Source organism: Priapulus caudatus, unplaced genomic scaffold, assembly GCF_000485595.1.
Source record: "Priapulus caudatus unplaced genomic scaffold, Priapulus_caudatus-5.0.1 Scaffold30, whole genome shotgun sequence".
In the NCBI taxonomy this organism is placed as follows: Eukaryota; Metazoa; Priapulida; class Priapulimorpha; order Priapulimorphida; family Priapulidae; genus Priapulus; species Priapulus caudatus.
Window position 1 is genome coordinate 756,907 of NW_014577091.1, and position 14,064 is coordinate 770,970.

Consider the following 14,064-nt stretch of genomic DNA (forward strand, 5'->3'; position numbering starts at 1 on the left):
GAAAAGGTGAAGCACACACAAAAAATGACCCTAAAATAAATTATGCCAGACTTTAAACGAGTATCGGCGAATGAAAAAACTAAAGGGAACAGTAACTGGGCGGGGTAGGGCTAATAAAAAATTTAAAATATATAAAAAAAAATTTTGGAGAAAATATATGTTTTTGACAAAGCAATTGCTTGCAAATAATTTTAATAAGTATTTCACAGGTTGGGCCATACAGAACTGCGTGAACGATTCACCACAAAAGAAGGGACGTATGCAATGAGATTAGTCTTCAAAATTATTATAAGCGTACAAAGGCGTAAGTAAAATTCATTTACTTTTAGCAACGGCGGGAAACCGGAAGCTCGAGGTACTACGGGTGCTGAAACATTAATACCGGTAAGGCTATTGGTTAGATAATATTCCCGCAAAATTTATAAAAGGATAGGATCAAACGTTATTTGCTCAGCTCTTACACATTGTACATCATCATGTCATTTCATCCAAGGCAAAAATCCGGATGACATGAAGGCCATCAAAGGTCATTCCGATACACTAAAAAGAATAGCAAAAAGAAACCCAGGAAACTTACGGCCTGTGTCCATTTTAAGTGTCATGTCCAAAATTTTGGAGCGAAAGCGCTATAACAAGCTAGAGAAATATTTAATAAGAAAATTTCCTTACTGTACGAGCTCCAATGCTTGCTTTAAGATGGCAAAATTTTCTCCAAGCCTGACACAAGTTTAATCCATCTAATCTGATATTCATTCGTCAATGTCAACAAAGAAATCTAAGCTGGTATGTTTTATTAGATCTTCAAAAAGCTGTTGATACCGTTGCACCAATAAAATTCTACTAGCCAGACTAATGGAAATGCCAAGCCAAGCCAAGCTACTTAGCAAACTATCGAACATGGGATATTAGATCTTTTGTGAAACTGCGTTCGGTGCTTAACATCTACTGTAGCAGCCAAATAAACTGGATGTAGAGGATCCCCCCCCGTTCTCTAATAAGGACCCTATTGCATGTGGAATACCACAATACTCGATTTTGGGTTCCCTGTTTATTCTGATTTATGTATAATGAATGGCAAAGGCAGTTAACGTCAAGCTTTTATTAATATGCTGACGATTCGGTCTTAGTAGTTTCTGAGACAGAGGTACATGCTATTACAAGGAAGAATTAAGTAAGAGAATTTCATTCCATAATAAATGGCTCAATTATAATAATTTATCCTTTGCATCTTGGAAAACAGAAAAATATTATTTTTACAAACTAAATCACAAACTCAGAATATATCCAAAAAACTGGACAATCAGATGTAATGGGCGTGGAATTGCACATAAAAATACAGGAATCTAGGAATAGACTTCGAAGACTCCATGATGTTGGTGAGGTAACGGGAATTTAAGTTGCTAAAAAAGGTAACATAGATTGAAATTTCTTTCCAGAAAAGCAAGGTATCTAAACCACGGCATGTAAAGATTACTAGTTTCTCCCTAATTCTCAATGTCATTTTGGCACTATGCAAGCAGTATAATGCTACATGCAGTCTCACAAAGCCACAAGCGGCTAGCTGCAAGTGTGTCAAAATATAGCCATTAGATGCTGGTTCTCAACCTAGGTTCCTATGAGCACACAAGGTAGCTATCTAAGAGTGTTCAAGCTGTAAATTGGGTACCTGTAGCAGTTCAGGCTGATCAACCTGAGGTTCAATAGCGGTTTGTATAATATAACATAATCTCGCCACAGTATATTGACAGAAGGTTCATACCTCAAGAAGTCCATAGTTTCAATAAAGAGAAGGTAGATATCTAATTCTAAAACCGCAGGGGAAAGCAGTGGGAAAAACTCTTTTACTATACCTGCAATTGAAGCTTGCAAACTCTCTACCACAGGCAAGTTAGGACAAATCTGTTCTATTTCTAGTTTTGAAGTATAATGGTTTTTAAGAAATGTCTGATGGAAAAGGTAGAAAAACATCTAGAGGCAGAGGAGATATGAGTTCGCTAAAAGAATTCGTTGAAATAGGCATTAAGCAAAAGGTTTGTATCGTGTTAAATGAGAATGCTACTATTGTTATGACCGGTTAAAACTCTACAAATTTGTATATTTCAATAGTTAGTGCTGATAGTAGTGTAATTGTTAGATTCAAGGCATAGCAAAACAAGGACCACAATGTAAATAAGTGTGCTAGTCATGCTTTTTGTGTATATATATCCTTGGTAGTTATCCAATTTTATGAATTCCGAATTTTATTGTAAAAGTATGCTATGTATTGTATATGATGGATAATTGCCTAAATAAATAATAAAAATGGAGGAGACAGGGTGTTAAGACGTCATGGGATGAGATGTCTCAACTGTATGGGGTAGAAAGGCTGTTATAACTTCGTGGGGAAGGGTGTCCATGCTGGATGGAGGGGAAAGCCTGACATGGCAATTCGGGTACATGGATAGTTAAGAGGTTTTGAAGGAAGATGCGCCATTGCTGGGTTTTATTCGAGGATGGTAGACTGTTCTAGACGCGGAGAGAGAGACTCGTGGCATTATGTGCTGATGGATGAGATTGGAAAGATGCTTGAAAGAAAGATGCTTGTGAGCATTATAGTTCTGTCTGGAGGATGTGAGTAGGATGATAGTTCGGTCTGGATTGGGACTGGTAAATGCAGGCCCGTAGCCAGCTTTGTATTGGGGGGGGGGGTTCGTTTTTCAATGTTGGCAATTTGCTCGGCAGGGGCGTGTACAGGATTTGTAGCAGGGGGGGTCTAACCGTAACCCAAAGTTTCGAGAACGCGAAGGGGGGTGTCTGGGGGGCCCTTCCCCAGAAAATTTTTAAAATTACACCCCCTCAGATACGTTTTCTGCGCGAGCAAGGTGGGGTCCGGACTCCCTGGTCCCGCGCTGTACACGCGCCCTGCTCGGGCGCGAAGCGACCAGGCGAGGAGCCAAGCGACCCGAGCGAGGGAGGGTGGGGAGGGGTGTTCACTGTTACAGCTCCCGCACGATGGAGATTTTGCAATTATTACACTGAGGTAACTGAGGTACTGAGGTGAAATTCTTGCAAATTTTCAAAAAATATTTTTTTTTTGGCTTGGGCCGGGGGGGGGGGGGTTCGTTCGAACCCCCCGAACGCCCGCCCCCTGGCTAACGGCCTGTAATGTAACTGTATGTTCTGGCTTAGAAATTGGTAAAAATATCAGAATTATACAACGCTTTTCTGATACGACTTCCAACATGGACGCAATTTCCTGCGCCTTTGTTTCATTTATTCTTCATTAAAATTCGCACGCCAATGTACTAGCGCCGCCATCGTTCTGTAATTTTCATCGTATAGCATTAGCCGCGCCGTCGTTTAGCTTGCTGCCGCGAAACACTGGCAGCAAGCCGCAGCAAAGATTTAGCATGGCTCGTCATAATCAGATAAATCACCGGCAGGCCTCGATGTCCTTTGCGTGACCTTCCCTGATAGGCGACATGTTTACAAGCTCTCGTCAGTAAATCCTTTGCGGTTTTTCGGGGTTAAAATTCCTGCCGCGCTCTTATGATACATACAAGCATACACGGCTGTTATCGGAACAAACATGATCGCTAACTTTAATCAGCCTACGATATCAAGGACGTCACGACGCGACAAGAAGCAAGGCAGCAGCAGCAGCAGTCTGCATCCCTGGATGCTGCCTGTGCTGCTGCTGCTGCTGCTGCTGCGCTGCTGCTGCTGCTGCTCTACTACTGACTATACTGCTACTACTACTACTACTACTACTACTACTACACTACTACTACTAGCTACTACTACTACGCTACTACTACTACTACTACTACTACTACTACTACTACTACTGCCACTACTACTTCTACAACTGATGTTGTTGTTGCATGTTGTTGTTGTTGCTGCTGCTGCTGCAGCTGCCACCACTGCTGTTTCTGCTGCTGCTGCTGCTGCTGCTGCCGCCACCACTGCTGTTTCTGCTGCTGCTGCTGCTGCTGCTGCTGCTGATGTGGCTACTGCTGCCAGGGCAACGCCGATTTATCATCATCATCATCATCATCATCATCATCATCATCATCATCGTCGTCGTCATCTCGGGCCTCGGCAACCACCCTCTTCATCCTGCCGACTGCAGCGGGGCGCGAGCAGACCCTGGCTTCCTGTCGTGAATGAGCAGCAGATCCAGAGCCGCGACGACGACGACGAGCATTCGAGCAAATTGCGCAATTCAGCCGATCGACGTCGCGACATATCGGCAGAAGAGAAAATTTGATTTGAATAATATCAATAGCGCTCGCTGATGAGCGTCTGCCGTTATAGATAGCCGCCGCGGCGGCGAGGCCCCGACAACGACGACGACGATGACGATGACGACGACGCGCGCTGCGGCATCTGATTGCACGATTGCGTGCTGATGTGTTTTAATTATGCTCGCGGCCGGGGCTCCATCGAATGCAACCGCGGGGGGAACACGCAAGAAAGAAAGAGTTGTAATAGGGGAACGAGTACGCAGAAAAGTTCACGAGGAACGATATGCTGTTTGCTTGCGGAACGTTTGGAATATGTTCGCGGCGTGCGTTGCAGACGATGGAGAGCAGTGCAGTATCGTTAATTGCATAATTAAAGGATTACCGGACTGGTTTTTTTACGGAGAATATTACGAACTGCTCGTAGCTCCTGGCATTGTTACTAGATTACAGTACGCGAGAAACGCTGCTGATCGCTTGTAGATTACAACGAACAATAAAAGCTGCGCTTACAGTTCATAGTGAACGACGCAGTTTGGGAACACGGATGAACACGTGGCTGACTGGGAACGACTAGGCTGCGAATACACGAGGTGGAACGCGTCTGGTGTTTGGTGTCCCCGGCAGCGGCCTGATGGAGCGAGTACATGTCTCTCTCGCCTCCAAACATCTGCTGCTCATCTTCCGCCTCGAGTCTGTAGCTAGCTGGATTCGTAACAGCAGGGCAGAGCACCTCACGGATAATAGCTGGCTTCCTGGCAGAAGAGGGCAGAGTGCCAGTGACGCTGCAGCTGGTTAGGTTACAGGAAGAGAAGGTAGCGGGGGATGCTATCGCTGGTGCGCGTGGCGAGATGGCGCAGTAGCAAGGGTGATGGCTGCGGATCGTGGCGGGAGTGCCAAGGACGCCGTCACGGTAGTATGATAGCATAATTAAGGAGGCGTACTGGGGAGAAGCTGGGCGGTTTCCCAGCCGTGGGGGCAAAGTAGCGAGTATACCGACTGTCTGGCTTTATTGCGACAGGCACAGCACCAAGGGTGGTGACAGTTTAGCTACATTGAGGTAGGTACGGCACTGGTGGTGCTGTGTGGTTATGTCACAGGAAACAGAGTAGCCAGGGTGTGGGCGGACTTTATAACAGCAGGCAGCAGCCGTACTAGGAAGCTAACTGGCTTCCTGGAAGAGAGGACACCGTTAGACACATGTTGGGAATATATACCAGGCGCCAAGGATGTGGGCGGGCTTTATAATTATAATCATAACAGACTAGATATAGAGGTAGTCATTATAAAGTGTCTGAAATCGGTGTAGGAGGGAGTTGTTAACGCCGACTTTCACTTTCACTGTGTCCACATGTCGCCACGCGGGAAGTTTATATGTTCAGCCTATTTATAAGATATATCAACGTCAATTGCTTGTGCCATAGTATCAGAACTACAGTTAAAGATTTACTACATAAATTTGTTCATATTCATATACATGCATTCAATCATTTTTGCAAACTCTACAATAGTGCAACTCTTCATAACTGCTAAAATGCGGTATGCAGCATGTCTTAACGCAGTATACAAGGCACACGAAACAGACGTTATACTGGTGCAAATCAAAAGAAATTCAAGGAGAAGCAGGAATGAAAGCCTGACATCTGTAATAGCCCACAGAACGCTCGGTGAATGATTCCGGCGAGTTTTCTTAACGTGTTTTACCTGGTGCACCATGTTTAGGGATAATCAGTTATTATCTTCCTTATATGGGAGCATTTGCATAAGTTGAGTTATCCTTTCATCCACATATAATAACATTGGTCTTGGCCGCCAGAACGTGCCTCATTTCCCATAGATGATAGCAACAGTGTTAGATATCGTAATCAATTTCGTCTAAATGATATCCCCCGTGATGAGTACTTATTAGTGCTACATTTCTCTAACTCTTCTCTTTCCATAACTAAGCTTTGAATTAGAGGTAGAGTTAGAGTTAGTAGCCAAAACGATGTCACGAGTTGTAGAGGTGCATATGAAAAATGTGGTCATATAATATATATATATATATATACATATATATATATATATATATATATATATAATAATATGTGTGTGTGTGTGTGTGTGTGTGTGTGTGTGTGTGTGTGTGTGTGTGTGTGTGTGTGTGTGTGTGTGTGTGTGTGTATGTGTGTGTTCTGTGTGTGTGTGCGCGCGCGCCTGTGCATGATAAATGATAATGTGATTCTCGATTCTTGTTTACATAATGTTTGGAACTAATATCTATGATTCGCGTCTAACACTAACACTTTCACAAACATTCATTGAGCTCTGTCTCCGTCTTGCGTGTTGCAGAGGTAGACATGTTCAACGCTGTCGATATTAAGACGGTGCGCGGAGTCAAGAAACTGAGGAAGGGAATCCTCCCGGACGTGCCTGCCTACCGCTTCCGCCGCGAGGTCCACGGGCTCCAGTTTCCGGCCGACATCGCCGCCAGGTTGCGCCACGACGTGCGCGGCGCGCTGACGATGCACTTCGTCGGCAAGCAGAACAAGAGAACAGATTCGGTGCTGTTCTCCGTTGACGTTCCTGGCGCTTCGTCGCCATGGCTACGCCTGTCGTCGGACGTCAAGCACAAGCTGCTGCGACTGCAGGCGACGATCAAAGATGGCCGCCGCCAGACGCTGACACTTCCGAACGCATTCGTCGATCACAAACACTGGCACAAGGTGGCGCTGGCGATCAACACGACGCACGTGAGAATGTACATCGACTGCGTGCAGGATCATGTCAGCAAAGAGCTGACCGGCGTCGACTTTGCGTGGCCGGAGAATGCGAGCGTCAGCATATTACAGGATTCTCACGGAGGCAACAGTTTTAAGGTAGATTGACCGCTTCTAACCGACTGCTGTCTCCATAGTGTCTGCATTTATAAAGTTAGATGGTGACATGAGGTTATTACATTACAGATAAATAGATGGATATATATATATATACTTCTGATATATATGTGTGTGTGTGTGTGTGTGTGTGCGTGCGTGCGTGTGTGCGTGCGTGCGTGCGTGCGTGCGTGCGTGCGTGCGTGCGTGCGTGCGTGGATGGATGGATGGATGGATGGACGGACGGACGGACGGACGGACGGACGGACGGACGGACGGACGGACGGACGGACGGACGGACAGACGTATGGATGGATGGATGGATGGATGGATGGATGGATAGATTTATAGATAGAAAAATAGATAGATAGATAGACGCGCAGTAGTACGCACAGGTGCGCGCGCAGGCACACGCACACACGCGCGTAGGGACACGCGTACACACACGCACTTGCACAAGCACGCGCGCACACGTGTTATTATCTGCACACATGGCAGACACAGTAAGTCATGCTCTAATCAGCATCTGCCACCTGTTGAAACTTGTTTAGGTGTTTTGCCGCGCTTTTTACACCGCACCGCAGCACACCGTTTTTACGCAAACACATGCACACTTGAGTGTCTGCGTGTATGTGCACGCATGAGTGTGTTAGAACAGCAGCAGACAGAGAAGCAACAGCAACAGCGGAGTAGGAGGAGGAGAGCGTTCTTCCGCGTTGCGCAGCCGACAGCTGACGGTTGCCAGGCGGCCGCCGAGCCGTAACCCGGCAACACCTTCTTCTCCTCATCCTCCTCCTTGTCCTCTTCCTCCTTCTCCTCTTCCTCCTCCTCCTCTTCATTCTCCATATCCGCCTCCTCTTCCCCTCCTCCTCCCCCTGTTCTTCTTCTTCCTCCTCCTCCTCCTCCTCCTTCTCCTCTTCCTCCTCCTCCTCCTCTGCCACAGCAGCTGTTGTAGCCCTCTACAGCTGCGGCATCATTTGCAGCGCCTCCCTGCGAGAAACATGGCTTCTTCTTTGCCGTCTTGCGCCATTTCATCTTTCATAAGTGTCAAGCGATGCTTTTACGTTTACTTCTCCGCCTAATTGAGATTGGATCTGGCGCATCTTGATAGATGATGATGTCCCTATCGACGATGATGATGAGTATAGTGACGCATTTCGGCAAATAAGCACGGGAAGAGAAGGGTAGTGGCAGGTGGAGATGGGTTGCAATGAGCAGAGACGAGTAGGGATGAATAGGAATAGGTAGGACTGTGCATGAATGGGTAGGGATGAGCAGGGATAGATAGGAAATATTGTAGTGCTGTCGCTGCACCTGTTTTAATTACTACGTTATTCCTACTACTACTACCACTCTATTATGCTTGTATTGCTTTGTTTCAGGGTTCCATGCAGGTGGCGACACTGTACCTACGTAATGTCAAGCAGAAGCCGTGGCTGTGTAATGAGACAGGTATGTGAATACTATTATTATCCCCATTATGCTACAGCAGCAGCAGCAACAACACAACAGCAGCAATAACAGCAGCAGCAACAACAACAACAGCAGTAGTAGTAGTAGCAGCGGCGGCGGCAGGAGTAGCAACAACAGCAGCAGCAGGAGCAGCAGCAGCAGCAGCAGCAACGGTAGCAGCAGCAGCAGCAGCTGCAGCAACAGCAGCAGCAGTAGCAGCAGTAGTAACAGCAGCAGCAGTAGCAGCAGTAGTAATAGCAGCAGCAGCATTAACAACAATATCAACAGAAGCAACACCAGCGACAGCAGCAGCAGTAGCAGCAGTAGTAACAGCAGCAGCAGCATTAACAACAATAGCAATAGCAGCAACACCAGCAACAACAGCAGCAGCAACAGCAACAGCAGCAACAGCATCAGCAGCAGCAGCAGCAGCAGCAGCTGCAGCAGCAGCAGCAGCAGCAGCACAATCAGTAACAGTGGCGGGTTCATGCACTTCTACGAGAAATCCAAGAGCCACTCTCGGTTTCAATAGCAGCTAATCACACGGCGGGTTTTTTCATCGTTCTACATGCTGATATCTCCCGGCCTGAAACCCTGCTCCAGTAAATCTCGCAGCAGTAGTTACACTCCTCCAGCCTTGCCGCAGCCGCGCGTCTATCCTCCACATTATTCGGGCAGACAGTGATTTCTAACCGGCAAGCATTAACTGCTCCTTCCACCGCCTCCTCCTTCTTCTTGCGCTCCTCAACCGCTCTCCGTCTTTCTCAGATAAAAACCGATTTACCCGCCGAGTTTCCCCGACTTCTCGTTTCTTGCCGGACATTGCAATGAGTCACGATAGGGGGCCTGGCGGATGCTCCCCGTCGATGTCGTCTGCTCCCGTCTGTGACGCGAGAAGGCTAGGAGAGAAGACGATGGATAAAAGGGAAAGAGGGAATAGGTGGAAGGGAGTTAAGCGCGATGGATATGTAGGAGGAGTGATAGTTTGGAGAAGGAAGCTTTAGTTATTGGGCGCAAGAGAAGGAATATAGTCGGTAGCGAAGGCACGCCGTGGGTGGTAGCGAATATACGAGAAGTGGAATGAATAGAATACGTAAGCTAGATGGGGGAGGATAAAGGGGTTTAAAAAAGGAAAGCGCGATACAGATAGGCGGAAAGAATATCGACTAGTCCTAAAGAGGACGAGGCATGGATGGGAGGGAAGACGAGCGATGGATGGGAGGGAAGACGAGCGATGGATGACCGAGGACACCGGTGTCAGTATGGAGCCGCAGTCAGGCGTGAGTAGTGCCTGCGTGGATTATATTCGGTGCTGCTTTCAGGGCAGGCTCTCTATGTCTGCTGGATGCGATCCAGAGTAAATCCATTAGGGGCAATTGCCTTTATTCCTCCTTGAAGCAATAAACATGCCGTTTTGAAGCGACGAAGTGTTGTGTGGGCAAAAACCGATATAGGCGACCTGTGTGAAGGCGGATCGGATGCTGGGTGCTCAACTCCCACATCCTTGATGCTGCCTGCCATTCGCGCAGAATGTCAACTCTGTGGCAGTTACGTGGCGGGTCTGGGACATCACTGAGGCAGGCATGAGGCGCCAGTGCGATAGATATGAGGCGATTTTGAGCCATCACTGGCATAGTAACGAGGCAGCCAAGAGGAGACAATCGCAGTGCACGTCCGAAACAGCTATGAGACAGTCACGCGGAAGTCGTGAGACACATCCCTGAGACAGCTTCGAGACGGATGCGACACGGCTAGGCATGAAGACAATGCGAAGACGGCGCTCGCGCGCCACCCACGACCGCCGCCGCCGCCGCCGCCGCCGATGCGGAGACGGCGCTCGCGCGCCACCCACGACCGCTGCCGCCGCCGCCGTCCGCGGGGACGCGGCGGCCATTAGTGTCTCACGTGTTATTGTTGCAGCGTCTGGCGGCAGCTGGCCGCCGCCACGTGAGACGGCGGTAATTGCGGTAACCGGCCTGTAAGCGGAGACGTTAGAGGGCGGCGTGGCCTCACCGACACCTCATCCCCACCTCCTTGCTCGCTTACTCTGCCAGAGAGCTGTTAATTGTGGCGCGAGCTGTAAGCGGAGATGTACGAGAGAGTGGTGGGCGAACCGGCCAATACGCCACCACACGCACGTACGCACGGTATCAGACAGGCGCATCTGCTAGCAAGAGGGATAGGTGGAGGCTGAGAGAGAGGGGGGGGCAGCGAGGGGAGTTTGGAGGGGGACAGTACGCGAAATGGATAGATGAATAGACCAAACGTGAAGAGAAAGAGTGCACGCGAGGTAGAAAAAGGTGGTAGGACAGATAGAGATAGAGAAAGCAAGAACGAGATATAGTGTAAGAAAGATGCGGGAAGGAAAGGGGAAGTTGAAAGGGAAGCCATATTAGTAATTAGGTGTAGCCAGAGAGAGAGAGAGAGAGAGAGAGAGAGAGAGCGCGAAAAAAAGCGAGAGCGAAACCGAGCGAGAACGGGGAGAGGGGGTACTAAGAGAGGAAGGCGAGTGAAAGAGGAGGAAGTGAACTATGTATAGAGCTACGATTCGTTGGTTCCCACATTTACATGTATATCAGACCTCTGTTCAACAGTGAATGTTTATGTAGGGTTCGACGTTTAACCTACACGCAAATAGGTCACCCAGCGTCCGGATGCCTTGTTGCTGATGTATGTTAGTTGTATCGCCAAACACTCTCCGTTTTCCTCTCTGTTATGTTTGTCCATGATACCTCTATGACACTAATTAAACAAAAACAAATAAACCGTGATCACGAGCAAATGCGAAAAGATATCGAGAACGCCGCGCCGCGCGCGCGCGGCCGCCGCGCGCCGCGTGTGTGTGTGTGTGTGTGTGTGTGTGTGTGTGTTGTGTGTTGTTTGTAGGCTACGTGTGTTTGTTTGTTTGTTTGTGTGTGTGTGTGTCTTTACACATTGAAATACACAAACCCGCACGCACATACGCACGCACACACAGACTTAGTAGAAAGTAGAGGAATGATATGGATACAAATATGCAAATAGCGCGCGCGAGAAAGAAATGGAAAGATGGAGAGAGAAAGATAGCGAGAGGAGAGAGAGAGAGAGAGAAGAGGAGATGAGAGAGAGAGGGAGAGAGAGAGAGGGGAGAGAGAGAGAGAGAGAGAGAGAGAGGGAGAGAGACATGAAGAGGGAGGGAAGATGAGATATAATTAGATAGTGTAGGGAGAGGATATTAGAGATCTGAAAAGAAAAACAAAGCTTAGCAATGTTAGCACTGATATGCACGCTGCCGTATATACCGCGCCATCGGGATTAGCTGCGTGTTTGTTAAAGAACGCTGATTACGAGCATCTCCCACAGCTGCCAGCTTCCTCGACAACAGCATCAGTGCCAGCTCGGATCACAGCAGAGATTGTGACACATTGCCCGCATCCAATACTCGGCCACCTTACAGCGTCTTACAGCTCGCGCCGGTTATCAAAACGACCGGCACGAATGGCCACGCAACCCAACCGACGCACCGACAAAAAAAAACCTACTGCGCCATTTAAAAACAACTCGCATTTCTGCCAAGCCATGCATGCCGTTGGGCTTCCCGGTCACATCCGGTTTGTTGACTCTGTGCGCCGCGCGATACAACACATTCCCAGCGGCGGAGCGTTGATGCTCGGTCGGTGAATGGCTGGATGCTGATAACGATGTCGTGGATGCTTTCATTGCTTTCTGTTTACACACATCACACACACACACACCCACACCACGCCACGCACGCAACGCACGCCACGCTACGCACGCACGCACGGCACCGACCACGCACGCACGCACGCACGCACACACACACACTCTCTCTCCGCTCTTCTCGCTCGTCTCTTCTCCTCTCGCTTCTCGCTCTCTCTCTCTCTCTCTCTTTCTCTCTTTCTCGTCCTCTCCCTCCTATCTCCTCTCTTCTCTCTCTCTCTCTCTCTCTCTTCTCTCACTCTCTCTCCTCTCTCACTTCTTGTGTGTGTGGTGCGCTGCGTGCCGTGCGTCGGCGTCGCCTTGCTATGTGCCATGCCGTGTGTGCCGTCCGCGTGCGCAGGTTCGTGCGTGGTGCATCGTGCTGTGCGCCGCGCGCGCGTGTGTGTCGTTGTGTTGTGTGTGTGTACTTGTGTGTGTAGCGTGTGTGTGCCCGTGGGTTGGTGTGTGCGTGTGTGTGTTGTGTCGTGTGCGTTCGTGTGTGTGCGGTTGCCCTTCTGCCTGTGTGTGTGTGTGTGTGTGTGTGTGTGTGTGTGTGTGTGATATGGAGCTTGCCAGTTGCTTGGTAGCGTAATTGTCGGCGCTGAACGAGCTATAGTGTGTCAGTCAATCTGTGTGTCTGTTAGTCTCCCTCTAACTATTTATCTTCTCTCGTTCTCCCCCTCTCTCTTCTCTCAAGTGTTCTCTCTTACTCTTTTATTCTCTTCTATTTTACTTTCTCTGTTTCTCGTTATTCCACTCAGGCACTCCCTCTCCATCCTTTCTCTGTATGTCTTTTATCTCTCGCGGACGTTCTTACTCCGTCCCTCCCTCCTTTCTCTCTCTCAATATCATTCGTTCTCTCTTTCCTGCTCGTTCGATCGCTCTCCCTAACACATCGTACTGTCACTCTACATGCGTCTCAGTGCACAAGCAGCACACCTACCACAGCTCGATTAGGTAAGGTAGGGACTAGGATGAGTATAGGTCACCGGGAGGTCAGGTAACCTCATTAAGTTTAGGAGGCTTAGGTCGGGGGGTAGTAATGGGAGAGAGAATGGTACACGAGGGAAGAGTATAGATAGCTAGAAAAGATTCTGGTGCTACTATGGTAAGGTGAGCGATCACCGTTAGTTATGTTACCGGGTTAACGTAGAAAACTGGGTAGGATATATGTTGACAGGATAACAGAGAACAGCGTTAACACATCGCAGTGCCTGGGTCACAGCTAGGTCACGCTAGCCGAGCGTCGTAAATAAGATACGTTTGTTGTGTGTTTTTAGCGAGGAAAGTAAGTACCATCAACGCGAAATATATTCCTAAACTCTCACCCGGTAACAGCGTTCTTATGTCGGCTAAAAAACATCAAACCCCGCCCATACGATTTTTTGTCATAAGCAAACGGAGGATATGTGTGCGTTGGAAAAGAAATCCAAAATATGTAGGCCAAGATGAGACAGTAATTTGACCACGCAAGATAAACAGCGACATTAACAATAGTTTAAAGGTTTTTATTTTGAACATAACAAACATAAATGTGTTCTGCCAAGTACCAATTAGGATGAGCTTGCACACTTAACCAGGGAGTGTCAGGATGTCACGCTTAAACATCATGGAGAGTAGAGAGTGTCCGTTACGGAGGAATATTAACGAAGGTTACACGAGGAAGGAATATTCTGTTTTAGCTGACTCTTTTCCGTCTGAGGTGTGTGTATACGTACATGCGTGCGTGCGTGCTTTCGTGTTTGCCTGCGTATGTACGTGATTATGCGTGCGTGCGTGCGTGCGTGCGTACGTGCGTGCGTGCGTACGTGCGTGCTTTCGTGTTTGCCTGCGTA

The 14,064-nt window shown here is 48.2% G+C and overlaps 1 protein-coding gene across 1 annotated transcript in view; it reads left to right on the forward strand.

The window, feature by feature from the left end:
• Positions 1–14,064, forward strand: part of LOC106815970 (kielin/chordin-like protein) — a 67,982-nt gene that overhangs the window by 46,333 nt on the left and 7,585 nt on the right. Inside the window, exons 2-3 of the mRNA XM_014820509.1 lie at positions 6,555–7,081; positions 8,461–8,530. Coding sequence (XP_014675995.1) covers positions 6,555–7,081; positions 8,461–8,530 — 597 coding nt within the window. The remainder of the gene's footprint in view (positions 1–6,554; positions 7,082–8,460; positions 8,531–14,064) is intronic.